General features: G+C 35.6%; 1 protein-coding gene and 1 long non-coding RNA gene across 6 annotated transcripts in view; both read left to right on the top strand.

Moving 5' to 3' along the window:
* The window catches only part of LOC127877617 (ras GTPase-activating protein 1-like), a 72,939-nt gene that overhangs the window by 10,189 nt on the left and 40,134 nt on the right, over positions 1-22,616 (top strand). For 2 of the 5 annotated variants that reach the window (XM_052423667.1, XM_052423670.1), the window contains 4 exons: positions 18,077-18,226; positions 18,797-18,932; positions 19,306-19,376; positions 20,481-20,598. In XM_052423667.1, the coding sequence (XP_052279627.1) occupies positions 18,077-18,226; positions 18,797-18,932; positions 19,306-19,376; positions 20,481-20,598 (475 nt within the window). Of the gene's footprint in view, positions 1-13,563; positions 13,713-18,076; positions 18,227-18,796; positions 18,933-19,305; positions 19,377-20,480; positions 20,599-22,616 lie in introns of those variants that run through there. The other 3 variants (XM_052423669.1, XM_052423668.1, XM_052423671.1) reach the window with 3 other exon arrangements.
* LOC127877640 (uncharacterized) lies at positions 5,044-8,816 on the top strand. Its single transcript, XR_008048507.1, has 3 exons — positions 5,044-5,271; positions 6,493-6,616; positions 8,803-8,816. It is a non-coding gene; the product is annotated as an uncharacterized LOC127877640 (long non-coding RNA).

Raw genomic sequence — 22,616 nt, forward strand, 5'->3', positions numbered from 1 at the left:
GGGAAAATTTACCAGCTGAGGGGAACAAAAATCGGAGGGGAAAGGCCGATGATCGCGGTCAAAGAAGGGAAAAAAACCTGCATTAAGCATGTTTTGAGTTCTTTTTTCTATCTTACAGAAGTGTTTCCATGTGATTAACTTAATGTGAAAATTCTTCTCAATAACTTGCTTCAGTTCAAAATATATTGAAAAATATCCTTAAAATGTACTGGTTTTGCGTGACATTTTATGTAAAAGGCAATTTTCAATTCTATACTTCAATAAAACTTTCAGAAATATTAGGTATTGCCATCATTAAATGAATATAAAAATGCATATGCTTTAAGAAAATAAAACAATGCTTCTAACTTAGGTTGATATCTCTTGTAGCAAGTGTTCAAAGCAATGATGTTTTTTGTCAATTTTGTGCCACAATTTTCAACACTCTTCACGTCATATTAAGAGGTGGCATCATAAAGTGCTTCAATATTTATGGCAAAAAGTGTCCCAAAGTGTACATTTTGCAAGAAATTTATTTAAATTTTTCATAAGATAGAAATTTCACAATTTTACATCATTTTCTTCAAACCATTATTGTTATCACTAGATGTACTGAAAATTGATGCCAAACCTTGTGAACTTTTTTTGCAAGACAAATATCGCATTGTCCCAAGTGTACGAAATTTTTATCACGTTTGATAAACAGGTGATAGCTTTTAAAAATAAAAAAACAAGGCACCACAATTTTCTGGAAAGAAGTACACAGAAAGGGTGTAATCTCCAACAGAAAAAGGTGGTTTCTTCTTCACTCTGGGGTGAACTACTCTTATTATATGGGTATGTCTCCATATTTTGTCTTCAGAAGAAAAATATAAGCATATAAATGATAATGTGTGGGAACTTGGGAAGTATATTTGACTTTACCATAACATTATTACAAAATGCATTTCCTCTTCTCAAATTAATGTCATTTTAATCAAAATGTTTCTCCCAATAATCTTCAATGTTAGCCTGAAGTTGGTTAACAATGTTTAAATGTACACTTGGGACACAACAATGTTTTTTTTCTTATAAACCTCCAGAAAGTGAAAACAAACTTACATTATAGCAGAATTAATGATTAAATTTCGATTTAATAAAGCATTCAAAAGCAACTGAAAAAAGCCAAAATAAAGTTGAACATGGTCAAATGTCAAATATGATTGATGACAAAGTCTTTCAGACACTTTAATTAAACCACGCAGACTGTCACCCTTGTGGTACAATTCCTACACATCTAAACTAAAACCATGTTAAAACCTTCGATAAACAAAGGTACAGCACTTATTATTATTTCATCATCATTTTTTTAATGACACATTACCTAAATATATAGAGGATATATTGTTTCAGAGGAAGGTCAAGTAAGAGGACATCGTGTTTAATTTAAAGTTTAAAAGAACAAGGTCTAATTTATAAAGAACAAGGTCCAATATATAGAGAATATAATGTTTAATATATAGAGAGCAAGGTCTAAATATAGAACAGTGAATTAGATGTGTGTTGTTATGAGAAACTGGGCTTAATTCATCTGCGGAAAGTCTAGTCCCTGATTAGCCTGTGCAGATTGCACAGGCTAATCAGGGATGAGACTTTCCGCGTTTTACAGTATTTTTAGTTTGAAGGAAGTCCCTTCTTACCGAAAATCAAGTTTAAGCAAAGTGTCGTCCCTGATAGCCGGTGCGGACTGCACAGGCTAATCTGGGACGACACTTTACGCACATGAATTTAGCCCAGTTTTATCAGAACAAGACACATATTATAGAAAACGAGGTCAATTTATAAAAAATATAAACATGATCAATAAAAAAGAACTTCACATATATTGAAGCCATCCTATATTTGATAAATCTGAGTTTTTACTTTAAGATACACTGCTTTGAGGCCAGGAAAAAAACTTTTAAGAGTATAGTTTTGAAAAATATGTGTTTAAAAACATGAAAATTTTCAATTTTTTCCATATTTTTTTTTTAAACACTTCTGATTTGTATTTAAATTTTTCTTAAGAACATACTGCATGTTGACAAAAACACACAAAATATTGACTAACATGTTTTAATGGTTTTATTAGTGCAAAGACATGTACATTAATAAAAAAAAATTCAAAACATTTGGTTAACATCTTTATTTGTGAAAAAGTGATCACATCTGACAGAGCGGCCCTACTCATTTATAAACTTGAACCCTTCCCTATGCAATACAAACAAACTGTTGCCATAAACTTAACATCTAAATTTGAGAAAAGTTTTCATTTAGGCTTCATCATCCCCCACGCTTTTCGGAGAAAAAGTGGGGATATTGTGTTTCTCTGTTGTCCTTTCCGTCCTGGCCACTTTCTCCTCCTACACTTTAAGCACTAGAACCTTGAAACTTACACACATGGTAGCTATGAGCATCTGTGCGACCCTGCACTATTTGGAATTTTGATCTGACCCAAGGTCAAAAGTTATGTGGGTTGAGGTGGAGCCGGGTCAGAGATTTTTACTCATTTTTATGCCCCCGGATCGAAAGAAAGGGGGTATATGTTTTTGGGCCTGTCTGTCATTGTGTGTGTGGTGTTTGTGTGTGTGTCCCAAAACTTTAACCTTGGTCATAACTTTTGCAATATTCAAGATAGCAACTTGATATTTGGCATGCATGTGTATCTCATGGAGCTGCACATTTTGAGTGCACCATACTACACTGAATGTCTTCAAATTGATACTGAACCTCTCTTATGGCAATACGGATAATCTCAACAACTATGCATGGCCCCATTACCACCCTGGGGTGCCCCGCCCACATTGGCCACGCCAATAGACCACCCCACCCAAAATCCTTTTACTATAATTTCTTCATTTCTACACCGATTCACTTCAAATTGATACTGAACCTCTCTTATGACATTATGGTTAATCTCAACTATGCATGGCCCCATTACCACCCTGGGGCGCCCGCCCACATAGGCCACGCCCACCCAAAATTGCCTTTTACTATAATTTCTCATTTCTACAACGATTCACATCTAATTGATACCGAACTTCTCTTCAATGCGTTCAATTTCAACTATGCATAGCCCCATTACCACCCTGGGGCACCCCTGGGTCAAACATGCGGCGTGGGGATACGTCGGCCTCTGACGCGCCATTTCTAGTTTAATATTTTTGAAATCACCCATTTTTGTGTAAAGTTTGGAGAAAAATCAAGAAAAACATATTTTAACAATGAAATACATTTAAGTTGTATGATGATATTTTCATGTATTTCGACGTTTCCATGTTCAGATAATACCCTATTGTACCCATTGAAAACCTTTAAAAACTTTAATTTTGAATTGTTATTTTGTGTTGGGCTTGAAGAAAAAGATTGATCTGTATGCAAATGTTTACATTATATCTCACAATCATAACAATTTCCAATTTATCGACAGTGGTGACCGGGTTTTATCATCATTATATGATTATTAGTGCTTGTGATCATATTTCAGATGCCCAGGGGCCTTTATGGTTGGGTAAGGGAGGGGTGCTCCCTCCCTTCCTGAATTGATTTTTAGCTCCACTGGCCAAAGGCCAGTGGAGTTTATGTCATGGTCCTGTGTCCGTCATGCGTGCGCCGTCCGTGCCTGCGTGCGTCCGTCATTTTTAACTTTTCCTTTAAACATTTCTTCTCCTAAACTACTGGTCCAATTCTGATGAAATTTCTCAGTAATGTTCCTTGGGTGAACCTCTTTTAAATTTTCAATTATGCGCCTGGGTCAAATTTGACCCTGCTCTGGGGTTACAAAATTGAACATATGCTTATATAAGGCCTATTTTGTGAAATCTTTCAAAATCTTCGCATCCATAACCATTTGGCATAGGGCTATCAAATTGGTATGTAGAGACATCTAATAGTCCTCTACCAAATTTGTTTAAATTATGCCCCTGGGTTCAAATTTGAAACTGCCCCGGGGTCACAAAATTTAACATATGCTAATATAGGGTCTATTTTGTGAAAACTTTACAACTCTTTTTGTCCATAACCATTGGGCCTATGGCTACCAAATTTGGAAGATAGTGACATCTTATAGTCCTCTACCCAAGTTTGCTCAAATAATGTCCCTGGGGTCAAGTTTGACCCTGCCCCGAGGTCACAAATTGAACATATGCTTGTATGAGGCCTATTTTGTGAAAACTTAAAAATCTACTTGTCCATAACTGTATGGCATAGTGCTATGCTACCAAATTTGGTAGTATTGACATGTATTATTCTCTTCTTAGTTTGTTCAAACTATGCCCCTGGGGTCAAATTTGAAACTGCCCCCGGGGGTCACAAAATTGAACATATGCTTATAAATGGCTAATTTAGGGTAAACTTTAAAAATCATTCTTGTCCATAACCATTGGGCCTAGGGCTACCAATTTGGTATGAAGTGACATCTTATAGTCCTCTACCAAGTTTGTTCAAATTATGCCTCTGGGGTCAACTTTGACCCTGCCCCGGGGGGGGGGGTCACACAATTGAATAAACGCTTATAAAGCGCCTATTTTGTGAAAATTTTAAAAATCTTCTAGTTGAAAACCATTCGGACTATGGCTACCAATTTGGTTTGCAGTAACATCTTATTGTCCTCTACCAAGTTTGTTCAAATTATTCCCTTTGGGTCAAATTTGACCCTGACCCGCGGGTCACAAAATTGAACATTATATACACTTCTTTCTTGCTTATTTTGTGAAAACTTTTAAAATATTCTTGTCCTTAACTCTCGGATCTAGGGCTACCACATTTTGTATGTAGTGAATATAGTAGTTCTCTATGTGTCCAATAATTATGTTGATGAAGGTGGCAGTGGTAATGACTTGATATGTCTGTGAGATATGAATGCCAAAGTCTTCGATTTACATAACATGAATTTTTATGTAAAAGTGGTGGTTCTTCATAAATTCTACATGTTCTTTGTAAATGATGACCTCTACAAAGTTGTTCCAGGAGTACCATATTGCCTGACAATCTTTTGTTTTATTGTTAACTTAACTGTACTTGATTCTAGCATGCCACTTACTTCTTTGAAGTAATTTGAGCAAAGTTCTCACTGTTTAGTAATGTATACATTGTTTAAGGTACATTTTAATTTCACATTTTGTAGGTGGACTTCAATATGTATGATCTACTTATGCTGCCACAATGTAAAGGCAACAATCACTGGGTTTTGCTGGTTGCAAGTGTTATGTCCAGGACTGTAACCATTTACGACTCATTGGGTGGTAACAACAAGGCCTTGTTCGATTTGTTCTGGTAAGGTTCAAAGCTGAAATTCATTTTTGTCTTACCTCTTGATATAGCAGTCACAGTAGCAGTTGTGTATGTGCATTTTATGTGTGTCTCTGAGCTTATCCAAACTGTGATTCGATAAATGAATATGCAATTTTAATATACACTTCAACACCGTTATTTCGAAGTCGTCGGGACCGTTAAAAACTTCGGATTACGATAATTCGAAATAAACATTTGACAGAAGACTTTTGATTCTGTAAAAATAAACGTGTGGATTCGCATGGTTTTGTTACACGCTTACTTAAAAGCGTAAACAGTCAGATAGCAATAGATTTCCACTTGTAACAAACGGAGGAAAAACGATTTTTTTTCTTGTTTTTATATTGTCTTATTACAGAACATATAAAATATAAAGAATAGCACAATTATCAGCATACATACATATGAATACATTTTCGAATTAAACATTTTTTTTTAACTAATACGCGATGTATCTCTGAACAACGGCGTTCGCGCAGACGACAAAGGGTAATGATCGGCTTTTTACGCCCACGACAAAGGTGTGAATTTACGCACCTTATTTTGCAGTTTTGACTTCGTATTAAGATTGATAATTAGGTGGCGAATTATAGTGTTGGGACCGACTCACTGAATCACTTCGAATTACGATTTCTTCGGTTTAACGAAGTTCGGATTAACATGAAATTTTACATTAAACAAAGGATAACCAAATCGGGACCTGAAAATACTTCGAAATAACGTGACTTCGGATTATCGGTGTTCGAAATAACGGTGTTGAAGTGTACTTACCACATATGTTCTCCATGTAGAGAAGCTGCAGAGCATGCGTTAACAAGAGATCAAAGGTCACATTTAGGGAGCTTTTTTGGCCAGTTCCAGTTATCATTCATCAGGCAATATAGCAAACAGATATTCAAAAACTTGTAAATCTTATTTGTTTTCTATATTTGGATTTTTATCTTAATATTACTTGTAATGAGCACCAACACTTAAAAATGATATAAATATATATAAATTTAAGCTTGCTTTCTTAGTTCATTCTTATTTATTATTGTGTCCTATCTCTCACACTTATGTGTTTCAAATAATGTGTTAATAGATTCACATATATATATATGTTTGAAAACTGATTACCAAAACAATTTGGTATAGATAAAGTACCGCTTAAGTATATAGGCACATGATTTTTGTTGATTTTTACCAACAAAATATTTGTTGCAGCCAGTTCATGTGTCAACGAGGGCAAATTGTGAAAGATGGCTTGGAAAAAATCAGTTCAGAGTTAAAAGCGCCACCTTGCAACAAACAGCGCCACGGAAACAGCTGTGGAGTGTTTGCATTGATGGTAATAAATAAGCTTTATATTTCTATATAGGTGTCACTTTGTCGTACTGTCGGTCGGTCTGTCTCGAATTTCATCCGATCTTCACCAAACTTGGTCACAAGTTGTATCTTGATGATGTTTAGGCCAAGTTTGAATATGGGTCATGCTGGGTCAAAACTAGGTCACGGGGTCACTTAGTGTGTTTTAAACCGAAAGTTTGTCCGGACCATAACTATGTCATTTATCGTTAGATTTTAAAATAACTTGGTACATTTGTTCACCATCATGGAACGGTGTGTTGCGTGAAAAAAGTACGTCGATATCCCCAAGATCAAGGTCACACTTGGAGTTCAAGGGTCAAATGCTTGTCCGGGCCATAACTTTATCATTTATTGTGAGATTTTAAAATCATTTAGCAAATTTGTTCACCATCATGGGGCGGTGTGTCGCGCGAAGAATAACTTCAATATCTCGAAGGTCAAGGTCACACTTTGAGTTCAAAGATTAAAAATGGCCATAAATGAGCTTGTCTGGGCAATAACTATGTCATTCATAGTGAGATTTTAAATCATTTGGCACATTTGTTCACCATCATTGGACGGTGTGTCGCGCGAAAGAATTACGTCGATAACTCCAAGTTCAAGGTCACACTTTGAGTTCAGAGGTAGAAAAAGGCCATGTTGATAACTCCAAGGTCTTGGTCACACTTGGAGTTCAAAAGTAAAAAAAATGGCCATACATTTGGACTGCATGTCATGCTAAAGAATTCAAGAGTTCAAAGGTCAAAATGGCCATAAATGATAATGGCATTATCATTCTTAAAAATAGCCATAAATTTGATTCTCTTGTTTTGTGAAGACAGCATGCAAAATAGTCTGTGTCAATTCGGGCCGTGGGGGTATTTGTCACGTCTGTGACAAAGCTCTAGTTTGCTTAGTAAAAGATCTGCATTAACTTTTATTCAACAAAATAATGGGAGAATGTAGAATATAATCATCGTACCTTTCTGTTGGTGCATTGGTTTTTAGAGCCTTGCATTTTCTTTTAATTTATAAAGGACATGATATTTCATATGTAATATCATAACCTGAGGATCAAAACTGTGTTATAGAGTCTTTTGTCAAATAACCCTGAAAAAAAGGTTAAACAAGAAGATTACTCATATTTTAATTTATTAATGTGTCATATAATGAAAAAAAGCATTCTCTTTGCTCCAATATATTGTTTTGTATGAAAAGTTGTTTTTTCAGTGTCTTAATGTGATTGTATATTTATGATGCATAAAACATGAATACTTTTCACTGTCAAACTATCGTTCTTGCAATTTTATTTTCAGAAATAGTATTTTTTGTGAACACTTAATCTAGTGAATATATATGCTTTTCTTATTGCAAACAACTGTTGTTGTTTTTATGCCCCCCTTCGAAGAAGAGGGGGTATATTGCTTTGCTCATGTCGGTCGGTCCTGTCGGTCCGTCCACCAGGTGGTTGTCAGACGATAACTCAAGAACGCTTGGGCCTAGGATCATGAAACTTCATAGGTAGATGATCATGACTCGCAGATGACCCTTATTGATTTTGAGGTCACTTGGTCAAAGGTGAAGGTCACAGCGACCAGAAATAGTAAAAATGGTTTTTGAATGATAACTCAAGAACGCATACGCCTAGGATCATGAAACTTCATGGTAGATTGATCATGACTTGCAGATGACCCTAATTGATTTTTAGGTCACTAGGTCAAAGGTCCAGGTCACGGTGACCCGAAATAGTAAAATGGTTTCCGGATGATAACTCAAGAACGCATACGCCTAGGATCATGAAACTTCATGGGTAGATTGATCATGACTCGCAGATGACCCCTATTGATTTTGAGGTCACTAGGTCAAAGGTCAAGGTCACAGTGATTCAAAATAGTAAAATGGTTTTCGGATGATAACTCAAGAACGCATACACCTAGGATCATGAAACTTCATAGGTAGATTGATCATGACTTGCAGATGACCCCTATTGATTTTGAGGTCACAAGGTCAAAGGTCAAGGTCACAGTGACCCGAAATAGTAAAATGATTTTCAGATGATAACTCAAGAATGCTTTGCCTAGGATCATGACACTTCATAGGTACATTGATCGTGACCCGCAGATGACCCCTATTGATTTTCAGGTCACTATTTTAACACAAGTATGAATGACTTTACTTTATTTCCAGACTGCCAAATGTTTTGGTCATTAAAAAGCATCCCACAATGTTGCGACAGGCCTATGATTCAGTTTATCGAGACTAGTCGTGAGAAGCAGACTTCTGATTCCTGGAGTGCGGCAAACATATCTGTGCGACTCGATCACTCCACTGTAAAGACCCGCACGGCATTAAAATGGATATTATCAATATGTGTTGTTGCTCGAAAATATGTTTGTGTAGCAGGAAGTGCTTTGGGCTCGATTAATCTGAGAACTCAACAAAATATTAATAAAATCCTTCTGTGCCTTTAGTTCTGAAAACAGAAGTAGCCAGTTGGTATTACACATCTCCTAAACAAGTACAGCACGATAAAACTTATAAACCTAGATATTTATTTATGTAGTGGTGTATTTTTCAATGAGTGCCTTATGATTCCAAAAACATATTGACTTAAAATAAATAATCCCGATGGCGTAAATGACTTATCATTTCATGTTCATGAACCGGCTTTAAAATACTTTGTAGACTTATCTGCTAGGCGGTGAGGACTTTTAGACCACCTGATAAACTTCAACTTTATTTGCCCTAGTTCAGTAACCGACTAAACATATGCTAACATTATACTGATGACTGATGAGTCTGTTGTGTCTTATATTCTCATTGCTACTTAAAATATTTAGTCTATTTCAGCGTTTAGACTAATAATAAGCAAATTCGTTAAATTGATATCCCCGCCAAATAAATTTTGATTATTGATGGGTGCAGAACTAACAGAAAAGTTTATTTGAAGGGTTGTACCCTTATCTCACTTATTTTATAGTAACAACATAAAAAAACAATTGGCAATAACTCTTATTTAAGAAAGTGTAGGGTTATAGATTTTGTGCATGACACCTCTCCTCATTGATATCTTAACGTCCATTAAATTTCATCTTTAAATCGTGTATAGTATCTGTGATATAGTCCTGTAAAGTAACATCAGACATGTACATATGTACTAGGGTTATGTTTCTTGTGCATGGCACTTATTCTCATTGACAATTATACACCCATGAAATTTCATGTTGAAATCTTGTATTTATAGTTTCTGAGATAAAGCCCTGAAAAGTTACATCATACAAAAACAACAAAGGGCAATAACTCTTATTTAAGAAAGTGAAGGGTTGTGGTTCTTATGCATGGTTCTATAAATGAGATATAGCCCTGAAAAGTTACATCATAAAATAACAATAACAAGAAAGGGCAATAACCGTTATGTAAGAAAGTATACGGTTATGGTTCTCGTGCATTGATAATTATACACCCATGAAGTTTCATGTTAAAATCTTGTATAGTATCTGAGATATAGCCCTAGTTACATCATAGAAAAACAACATAGCGCAATAACTCTTATTTCAGAAAGCGACGGGTTATGGTTCTTGTACATGGCACCTCTCCTCAGCTATATTTATACACCCATAAAGTTTCATGTTGAATACTTATATTGAGTTTCTGAGATAGAGCACTGACAAGTTTGTGAGTGACTGCACTGACAGACAGACCAACGGTACGTTTAAGTATATTTAGCGTACCCGGGGTACATTAAAGTATACTTAAGAGTACACGGGGTACTTTAAAGCATTACCCGAGCTGAAGCGACAATTGCCAATCAAGCTTATTGACATATTAAATAAATGATGATAGTGGTAACTATGATTGTATGAAATATAATAAAATAGTTTTCCTGAATTGAGTGTACATGTGAATTAGCTAAAATAATGATAAAAACACTGATTGAGATTATATATTTCTGGAACTGAATTTGGTTCATAATAAGTTTTTAACTTTTTTAAGCTAAAATAATATATATATATTATATAATCTGAAAATATTTTCTTCAATCAATGTGATATCTTTGTATTAAATAAGTGCAACACTCATGACTGTAAATTAGGCATTACTATATTTCTTTACAACGTAATGCATGTACATCATCGATATATATAACATTTAAAACGAAAATCGTTTTAAAATTCAAATGTTTGCATTGTGTTAGAACTACTGTTTCGATATCTTTGTTGTGAATAATGTGTTAAGGTTCAACGTCCGAAAAAAGATGTCCGAAAATAACTGCAAGCTGTAAAAACGCGAAATTAAGTTGAATTGAAACAACAATGCGTTAAATATTATTTTTCATCAATCTGACATTTTTCACGGCGACTGATCGGAGCAATATCACGGAGGTACTGTGAAATCGTCAGATCTCACGATCTGACAATATTGACGCTACACCGGTCTATTTCGTTTCCGTAGAGATAGCTAATGTCGTCCGTTTGTAAGCTCAAATTTGATTGGCCGACGGGTTCAATGGTTTATTCTAAAAATAAATGCTGCTCGAGCAGCATATTGCTGCTCGAGCAGGAATTTTGCTGCTCGAGCAGCATTTAAATGCTGCTCGACCAGTAAATTGCTGCTCGAGCAGCAATATGCTGCTCGAGCAGCATTTAAATGCTGCTCGAGCAGCATTTTTTTCTGCTCGAGCAGAAGTTAAAGTTTCGACCCCTTTGGTGCGCCATATAGATAAGCGTCGGAACTCTATCCACAGCAGTAGCCTTTCCGCAAGAGTAAGTTTTCTGCAGCGGATGCAATAAGTTAATCAATGACCGAGTTGAATCTTATGAACACTGTAATGATTTTTTGCACTCGACAATATGCACATACTACATATGCTGTTCTTGAAAACATGCTAGTGGTGATGTGCTTGTCAATTACTGTGCATTAAAGGGACTTATTCACAGTTTGAAAGCATACATTTATAAAAATACATTTCTTAGATTCAAACACGAACTTAGGCATCATAATATGCGTAGAATCAAAATACCACTAATCTCTATAAACATGTTGTCAATATTGGTTCGTGTATGGTTCAATCGAAATCGGTAAAATAATATATAGCCTATTTGCAATGCGTGTAATGCGTTTCCCTGATATAGCGTTTAAAATACGTAATCTCGTACAAAATACTTAATGGTGCAGTGGTAAAGTGTATCTCAACCCGGGGTAGGCGATTTCTTTTAATCTTTTTACTGCTTTTAGAATCGTTTAAAACTATTCTCAAAATAATACTTGTGTTCGTAAAGATATGTAAAGAGATTTGTCTAAAATACGAAAGTATTCTATCAAAACACTTTCAGCCACTTCTGTTGACGTTTATTTTTATTTACACTTGAGCCCAATTGCTAAATGCTTATAAAGCCATAGTCCATTTCTAGTCCATAATCTGAACATTACATCAACAAATTAAAATGAAATGTAACGCGTTTCGAGGCTCTATGTAGAGGTCGAATTTTAAAACATGTCTCTCCAGTCTATTTAACTAGTGTTTCAGATGTTTTCAATTTATTGGAATACATCGGAATCAAACGATGCTGCTGTCGAGTACATTAACTCATATTTATTTTTTTATCGTAGTTAATGAAAATAATAGAATTGTCTCACTTGCAATCATTCTTGTAATAAGTTCAGCTATGGATTTGACATCAACCGACAAACTTCAAACATCTTTTTGGAATAAAGAATCTCGAACAGTAATCATTCCAGAATGTGAGAATCACCGTTGGAATCTTTATAACCAATTACTTACTGTGTATTGTAAATAAACGGTAAATTAAATAAAGTATATCAAAGAGATACAAAATATGTGTAAATTTATGTATAAAATCCGCGGCACCAATAACTGGCACATTAGGATGCTCCTGGATATATAACGTGTAATGAAATTTCCTATCCTTTTACTAGCACACTCCATTCACGATAACCTTTCGCACACAACTGTGTACTGGGGTTCACTTGTTACATTTTCGTGCATGCGATTTATTTAGGTATCGAAAAAACCGAACCGCGAACGTGTGTGTAAATATAATACACGCACTTTTAACGAGATTACACGTAATTGAACATTCAATCACTATTTTACAACATTATTATGAAACTCTGGGGGTTTTCCAACAAGAAGATTGTAACGTTTTTTTTATATTTTAAATAAGTACGTATTCCTTTGGGAAACTGGCCAAATCACGTTTATGTCGAACAAAATCAATGAAACATGGTATTTATCGAGATAGTAGATGGTCTTTTAATTCGAGCGGCGGTTTCTGATATGAATAGTTTATTTTTTATACATATAACTCAACCAGTGTTTCATATTAAAGGATGCCCTTCTATAAACAACTAAATTCAACTGATGTTAATTAATTTTAACAGAGACGTAGATGTACGTCTCTGATTTTAAATATCAAATACTGAAGACATATTAAGTTATGTTTAAGTGTTCAATCAATAGAGCCTATTAATTCGTCTTCGTAAAAAAAAACGAACTTAAAGTGTAAGTTGGATAATGTACAAGTATTTTCATGGTAATACAAATAACCGATCGACACACGATGTGTGCCAAGGCGATAAAGACGTAAATTGATTAACAAACATGAACGCCGATAACATTTGTATTATATCTTTATCTAACTTTTCCAAGCGTTCCATCTTCATCTTACTTTTCCAAGCTTTCCATTAATCATCCGAATGCTGAAAAAATGTGTTTTATTATTATTAAATGTCCATAGCATAACTGTTTAATGTATGTTTACTAATGAACTTTATATCAATACTTTCTGTACAACGGCAGTATTTCATTCATGAAACTCAGCAGGGCAATGAACTCGTGCTCTGTACCAGTCTATATCTGGGATTGGCGGGAATATATTAGCCAATCGAAAGCCCGGAAATTGCTAACCTCATTTTCATTGAAGAAATATGGCCGACAACAACAAGGGCGACCAAGTTGCACCTGGCGAAAATACGGAAGATGCGGCTGCTTCAGAGCATGTTGACGAAGAAGATCCGGTGTCAGAAAGTCCGGAGATAGAAGTTGTACCACCATTGAAAGCTCCACCGGAAAATCAGTAAGACCATTCTGCATTAAATAACCGGAAAGTTAACTTCCACGTTCAAGAATGGAAATTGGGGACCAATCCCATTTTTCTATTCAATAAGTCAGTGACTTTGTAAACTTTTAATGTATTTTAGCTGTTGAAGCTATTGAGTCTTTTCTGTGTTGGAGATGACGCCAACAACATCATGTCCCTAAGGCTGTGCCCTTATGGTGACTGACGACTTGAAAATATTTTTGTTCAGATCTCGAATTGCAATGCAAACTCAACTGACACTTCAATCACAGGATGTAGTTCTTCTTGAATGCTCTGAGCTTATATGGGTATATACATACAGCTCAGAGGGTCAATAGCTGAGATTGAATCAGTGTAACTGTCACAGAATGCAATTCACAGGCATTGCAAATATTTCTGTTGTGAATAATAATTATTTTTGAAAACAATTACATTTTCTTACATGCAGTTTATTATTGGAAAATGTGTTTATCTTATAATAAAGAAATATCGTTATTGAAATTCATTCTGTAGTTGTTCTTAAATGCTTTGAGCTTTTATGAGTACATAAACAAGCGATCCGGAGGGTCAATAGCTGGGAGATGGATTATTGCAACTAATTGAGTAATTCTGCAGTGTGCATGTTTTAGAACCACCGGACTAAGCAGAGTGGAGGCCCACACAACTTTTTGGGCCAACGCTCAAAGCCCCTAGTGCCTACTAGTCTGAGCCCCTTAACCACCACCAATACAAGATGTTTTTGTAAATAATAATTGATTTATTACTTGACAAGACAATTTCAAGCCTTAAATCGGCATAACATTAATTTAAAATGATTGGCTTTGTCAAGTCATTAGATTAGGCTGAGTAAGTAAAAAATGTCTTCTTATTGGGCCTCTAAAAGTTGCGGGGCCCATTATTAAGGCAGTTGGCTACTCAGCCCATTATTAAGGCAGTTGGCTACTCAGCCAAATGGTTTATCTGGGACTGACTGCTTAACACAGATTGTGTGAGAACAATTAACATAAGTTTTGTTAGTCATGGGTTTGAGTCCAGAACTAGGATTTTACTTCCTGTTATTCTCTTATGTAGGGCTGGACACTGATGTATGGCTTTGTCCATTGTTGCTTCACCAGTTACTTTGGAAAACATGCACAAATAAAAGGTCACATTTTTTAGGGATGACAATCACTTGATGTTAGTTGATAAGCCTTTCAAATGCACAACAGAAAAGCAGACATGTTAATCTTTCTGTTTATAATTCCTGATTAATTGACTGATCAAACACGTTTTTGGAAGATGTTAATAATAATTTTTACCAAAAATATCACACTTTAATTGTGAAAATGGAAGTTCTAGTCTCAATGAAACTTAAGTTTAGTTTACATTACATAAGCTTGTTGTGGTTAAACAATTGCTTATATAAGTATTTGAAGAAAGTTCATGAGTGTGTCCAGTTATTTTAAAGTTGAACTTAAATGGAAGTGATAAGTTGTTTGTAATATAATCTAATTATTGTCCCCTACCGGTTTCACCGGAGGGGACTTGTGGTTTGCGCTCTGTCAGTCCGTCTGTCAGTCTGTCCGTCACACTTTTCTGGATCCTGCGATAACTTTAAAAGTTCTTAATATTTTTTCATGAAACTTAGAACATGGATAGATGGCAATATGGACATTATGCACGTCATTTCATTTTGTTCCTACGTCAAAAATTGTGGTTGCTATGGCAACCAAAAAAATAATCTGAAAATGATGGAATTTCTGACAATGGTGAAGCCGGTAGGGGACCATATTGCTTGACAATAGCCTTGTTTAATCTAGAAATAAGTGTGGTTTATTCATAGCGTATTATGACTTGAGACACATTTATTTTTGTTTTATAATTTATTTCTTAGTAACATGATTTGTATGGATGAAGGTTTTCATTGCTTCAAATTAGGATTGTGATATTTCTGGTAAGGAAAATAGTTTTATTAATGAAGATTGGCAATTGGTCCTAAATTTAAAGATCTTTTAAAAACGGGACACAAAATCACTGGGTAAACTCATGTGCTTGTTGAAGAAAGGTTTATGTTCATGGATGACGTAACCTTCCTGTAAAACAATATATGTTCCAACATAGGAGTTTCATAAAGTAGATTGTTCAAAATTGCACTGTCAGTTGTTTTGCAATGCTGAATTGTATTGTATTCACTTTGATCCACTGTTGTGAATGTTTACTACAAGTCATCACACCAACTAAGCATTTGTAGAAGTGAATCATATTTTAAAATGGCAATATGGAAATAATGCACGTCATTTCGTTTTGTTTGTATGTAAAAAATTATGGTTGCTGTTGCAACAAATATATATAAAAAAATTAATTCTGACAATGGTGGAGCCGGTAGGGGACATATTTTGCTTGGAAATAGCCTTGTTTATCTTAATTTATTTCAATAACATCAAAGTATTTAATTTTAATTTATATTATTATATTGTTCTGATTTAAATTATTAAAAAGAGTTTTATGAAATTAGTTTTCCTAAATCAGTGGACTTTTCATGCAAAAAAATATATCAAGAAATGGCATTTTCAGAAATGGCCTGTAGGGTATGAATAGTGGAGTATGCTGTCTTGGGGTAGCTCTTGCTAAATTCATCAAGCCAACAAACTTAAGTTGAAAAAAAAGTGATTTTTGGTTGATCATTTTTCAGTGATCTGTCTTCATTACATAACTTGGTCAATTCAAAGGACCTGATCCAAATGTCAATTTTCTCATTTGAATGGATACATTCCAAATAAGAAGTGACAGACTGAAATACTGAATATGTAGCATATTTCTATTATATCATAAAGTTACTTGAGTGACTATGAATAAGCAACATTAAAATTACAAATTCAATCACCGTTTACACAGTGTGGTTTATTATTGATGCTATGATTTTTTCCCTTTTTTGACCATAAATATCAGTAAGCAGGATATTGATATTCATCATTTCTATATGAGATACAATAGCTTCACCTACTTATAAGGTTACCAAGCAAAATCCGACATCAGTGAAAATGCATATGGGTAAAGTGTAGTCCCATAATAGCTTGTTCAGTTTGCATTGACTAATCAGGGATGACACATTCCATATGTATGTTATTTTTATGCCCCCCTTCGAAGAAGAGGGGGTATATTGCTTTGCTCATGTCGGTTGGTCGGTCCGTCCGTCCACCAGGTGGTTGTCATACGATAACTCAAGAACACTTGGGCCTAGGATCATGAAACTTCATAGGTACATTGATCATGACTCGCAGATGACCCCTATTGATTTTGAGGTCACTAGGTCAAAGGTCAAGGTCACGGTGACTCTAAATAGTAAAATGGTTTTTGAATGATTACTCAAGAATGCATACGCGGCCAACAGGGCACACTCTCAACTATTACTGAAGCATCTGGTCTGTAATCCTAAATCTATAATTATCAGTCCAATGAAACATCATCCTTTTAGTAAAATACAGTGGATAAGTAAAAATATTATCAGAATATGAGATTATTTGTATATTTTGTATATTCAATATTGTGTTTATGTTTAATTTTGTTGATTAATATAAATATAAGCAGGACAGGGGAGGTAATACACTCTTATATACAGGGGAAACAAATGCAATACGTTAAAATTTATTGGTACAGCATTTGCCTCCCTTGTAATATATTTAAATTTTACCAAATGTAAGGCTAACTGCATTTTTGTAATGCATACTACTACTACTACTACTACTACTACTACTACTACTACTACTACTACTACTACTACTACTACTACTACTACTACTACTCCTGCTGCTGCTGCTACTGCTGCTGCTACTACTACTACTACTTCTACTACTACTACTACTACTACTACTACTACTACTACTACTACTACTACTCCTACTACTACTACTACTACTACTACTACTACTACTACTACTACTACTACTACTACTCCTACTACTACTACTACTACTACTACTACTACTACTACTACTACTACTACTACTACTACTACTTCTACTACTACTACTACTACTACTACACCCCCCACCCACCCACCACACCCCACCCCCCACCCACCCACCAACCACCACCACCACCGTTCACAGTGACAAAAAACGTATTCACACAATGGCTGCTACTACAACTTATAGCCCATATAGGGGTGCATGCATGTTTTACAAACAGCCCTTGTTTGTTTAACTTTAAAAAGAAGTATCTTCTTAGAAAAATCCAGTTAAGATGCAAAGTGTCGTCTCATATTAGCCTGTGCAGACTGCACATCATGCTAATCTTGGACGACACTTAATGAACATATATTAAACCCCATTTTAGCGGAGGGAAGCTCATATCTAATTTCATTGATCTGTCCCGTGTTACAGGTGGTATCATGGTCGTCTGGACCGTCAGACTGCAGAGCGCCGACTCTTGATGCGTGAGACCCTGGGCGACTATCTCATCCGAGAAAGTGAGAGCAAACTGGGCAGCTATGTGCTCTCGTACTATGGGAAGACTGGAATTAATCATTTCAGGTATTGCTACAGCGATTTTTCCTTCTTTTTATGTTGAAAATGCATTCATATGATGAAACTTGAAATATATGTTATTTTATTTTTTATATTTTTATATTTCACTGATTTGATAATTTTTAATGAATACTTTGACAACAGATACATTGAAACAAAAAAATCATTGGGCACATATTTGCATGGATTTTTGTGGGTCCCCTCAAACACGACATATGTTCAACAAAAATTTATTCCAATAAGCCATTATAAAAAATCCACAAATTTAAGATCCAATGTATATTATACATGTATTTACAAATTGATGAAATAAAATGAGCTTACATTTCACAAAAAATTCTGGACCAGGTAAGCATTAAGAATTGTGATAATATATTGGCGTCCTTCATAAATTGAACACATAAGTTAAATTTAAATTTCAGCTTACTTTCGGACTGTAAAAGCCAGTTTTATATATTCTTTACTTGTAGGATACATTTTGTATTTTGCCATAAAATTTTAGCTGAAAGTTTTAACTTTACTTGAGTCTCTGATACACAAAATTGAGTTGTTTGTACATGCAAATGTTCGTTTCAGGATCACAGCCATGTCTGGTGATTTCTACATCGGGGGTCGCCAGTTTGACACGCTGTCAGATCTTATTGGCTACTACACCTCAGTATCCTACCTTCTTAAAGGGGAACAGCTAGTCACACCAGTTCCACCACCAGAGGTAATGATCTAACAATAAAAGAAATCTCTGTCTTCATTTCTAGTCTTGCCAGTGCAGGTTTGACAGAAGTTACTAAAACAGGAAATCTAAGCTCAATGGTAACGGGTGGGGTTATGACAGGACTAGAATTTATTTTGAGTCGGGGGGCTTTGACCCCCTACCAGGGCCTTGCCCTGGACCTACAAAGGGGCCTAGGTGGCCCCCTTGACCCCCTGCCGAATCGGTTACTATTTCAAAATAATCCTTTGTTTACAATCAAAATGACAACTCAGCAATAGCATAATGTCAGTTATAAATAAAAAATTGACATAATCGAATACTTATATGATAAACAATTGATAGAAATGCATCAAACGTGATTAGTTCTTTTCAGCCTGTAGATGACCGAAGGAGGGTGATAGCTGTTTTTCCTTATTGCAAGATGCAAGATACAGATGAACTTAGGTATGCAAACTTTAGCTGCATTAAACATAATTGTTATTTTTGTAACAATACCTCATGCTTTCATTCTACTATCATTTAACTCTAGTATTTAGTTATGGTGAATATTCATTTTTAACCAGGTTTTTCGAAGAAAAAAACTGGTTATTAGATTAGCGAATGCGGGCGGGCTGGCTGGCTGGCTGGCGGGCTGGCTGGCGGGCGGGCGGAACAAGCTTGTCCGGGCCATAACTATGTCGTTCATTGTCAGATTTTAAAATCATTTGGCACATTTGTTCACCATCATTGGACGGTGTGTCGCGCGAAATAATTACGTCGATATCTCCAAGGTCAAGGTCACACTTTGAGTTCAAAGATCAAAAATGGCCATAAATGAGCTTGTCCTGGCCATAACTATGTCATTCATTGTGAGATTTTAAAATCATTTTGCACATTTGTTCACCATCATGGGACGGTGTGTCGCACGAAAGAATCACGTCAATATCTCCAATGTCAAGGTGGCCACGACTAAAAATATATTTTTTTTAAAACAAACTTACAAAGGGGGTTAATTTTGTTTGTTCATTTCAAAAGTTCAGTTTGAGTATTCTCCCTTTATCAGATTTTTTTTCACAATGAAAACCTGGTTTTGTGACAATTTTGTCCCTTGTTAAATCTTGATATTGGGGAAAATGTAAGAAAGAAATATTATAAGTGAATAATTGAATTTGATGTTTTAATAGTGTTCTCTTAACATACAAGTTATTTAATAATTAAAACTAAGTAAAATTCATATTTCCTCTGCAATGAGAATGTCGTTAATATTGATTTTAGAATTGTTCATGTTTGCTGCTCATCATTATGTAAGGGTTTTAAATGAAGGCTTAAAAACATAAATCTAGCAAGAAAGGTCTTAATTTAATTTGAATTTCTAAGAGAATGCAAGCCTATGTGAGTGGTAAAGGGATAAATACGAAGCAATAGCTTGTAATGTAATATTTTGTATCGCTATGTTCCAGCTTTAAGATGGGTGACATATTTGTGACGAACAATCAGATGTTTTTCTTATGTTACAGCTTTGAGAAGGGTGACATATTTGTGACAATCAGATGTATTTCTATATTACAGCTTTGAGAAGGGGGACATATTCGTGGTAAATAATGAGATGGGTGATGGCTGGCTGTGGGTGTGGTCACAAAGGACTGGGGAGGAGGGACAGGTGTACGAGGAACTTGTCGAGGATCTGGTGAGTACCACACGATTTAAATGCATAAATGAGCTTTGTCATGCGAAAATGGGTCTTATGCCAAATGGGTCCAGCATAGCTCAAGTCCAGTCAGCACAGGAGCTACGCTTTCAGCTAATAGGTCACTAAAGGTTTTGTGGTCTTATTATGAGCCTGGTCTGTCGCATGTGGCATTTTTGCATGATGGGAGTTATGTGGGAGGACCTTGCAATAATCCTGATTTTGTTTTGCTGCATAGGTTGTTTTGATTTCCAGTTTGTTTTTTAGCTCGACTATTATATCAGGGATGGAAAATGATGGTTGCCCGTTCGCCCTGGGCGAGTAATTTTTACGCCGGGCGATTGAATTTCAAAAGCCGGTAGTCCGTCCGGGCAAATAGCTTTTTTGAAAAAGCCGTTCTGAACAATCGATACATTGCGCGGTATTCATCAATACCTTTACCCCTTTGGTTTGAAATGGTGTCGGCCAATTAAATTGCGTCATTCAAAACATCGCTAACATGCATAACGTTTACAGCGTCTGACGTCATGATTTACTACTACTACTTCTACGATGTTTACTACGCTGTAAACTTTCTATTCAAAATGGCTGCGCCAAAGTCATAATAGATTTAAATATGTGGCAATTTATTCAAGGGGTTTCTCAGCCTGAAAAAAACAAATCCTTCAGAAAAAAGCAACTATAATCATGAATATGATCAAAATAAACGTAAGCGCGAATTTCAGTTAGGATGGTTGGAAACTAGACCTTGGCTGACGAACGATCATGAGAGCGGTATGAAATGCAAATATTGTATTGAACAAGGCATGAACTTTTAACGGGTTGCTCCTCATTGCCTGAAAATAAGATGCAGTTAAAACAATTGCATTACAACATGTCAAAAATAAATAAAATATGACCTTAGTAGGGGTCAAAATTAATCAAAACATGTACACGCAAAAGTGTGCGTTTGAGGTTTATGATCACGGGGACACCTCTTAAGCTTTAACTAAATTGTCAGGTCATGAATAAGTGAAAACAATGTACAAAATGTGACTATTATTACCTAGATGTCTGACCTCACATTGTACGTTCATTGAACAACAAAAATGTATATAAAGCATCAGGAAAGTTCTGGGCTCGTAGGTTTTTTGCTGGGCAACCTAATTCCAGGAGTAGGTTGTCCGTCTGGGCAACTAGCCATATAAAGTTAGTTTCCATCCCTGTATATATGAAATATATATAGTTGAGCTATCCTACTCACGTCGGCGTTGCCGTTCCCGTTTGTGTGCAAATGTTAAAGTTTGCGTACTACCCCAAATATTTTCAATGTCCTTTAACATATTGCTTTTATATTTTGCATACTTGTTAACCAACATGACCCCAACCTATAAACAAGAGCAGACAACTGTATCAAGCATTTTGACAGAATTATGGCCCCTTTTATACTTGATAATTGAACATTTTGCTTAAATTGCCATAACTTCTTTATTTATGATCAGATTTTATTAATACTTTGACAAAACAACACTTACCTGAAAACCACAATGGATTCCACCCAAACAATACTCCACGCCCCAATCCAGAATCCCTGCCCCCCCCCCCCCCCTACCTCCCCCCCCCCCCAATTTTATTTTTTTTCCTTTTTTTATTTTATTTTTGAAAGATCATCTAATAAATGACCCCATCCCACATTATACCCCCCTACCCCCCCCCCCCAATTTTTTTTTCCTTTTTTTATTTTTGAAAGATCATCTAATAAATGAATGACCACACCCCACATTATACCCCCCTCTCAACCCCTCCCCTACCCCCCCCCCCCCAATTTTTTTTTTCCTTTTTTCCTTTTTAAATATTGTCTATTTTAAATTATTGAATATGAACCAAAGCCCCATGATGGCTTACGTTATACTGTCAAGCACTCGAATAGTCGAGCGTGCTGTCCTCTGACAGCTCTTGTATGGTTATTCAAGCCGGGGGATCATTCAAAAGAGCTTTGTTAAAAACGATTTGTCATTTTTATCATCAAATATTTATCT

The sequence above is a fragment of the Dreissena polymorpha genome, chromosome 4 (genome assembly GCF_020536995.1).
Source record: "Dreissena polymorpha isolate Duluth1 chromosome 4, UMN_Dpol_1.0, whole genome shotgun sequence".
Taxonomy (NCBI): Eukaryota; Metazoa; Mollusca; class Bivalvia; order Myida; family Dreissenidae; genus Dreissena; species Dreissena polymorpha.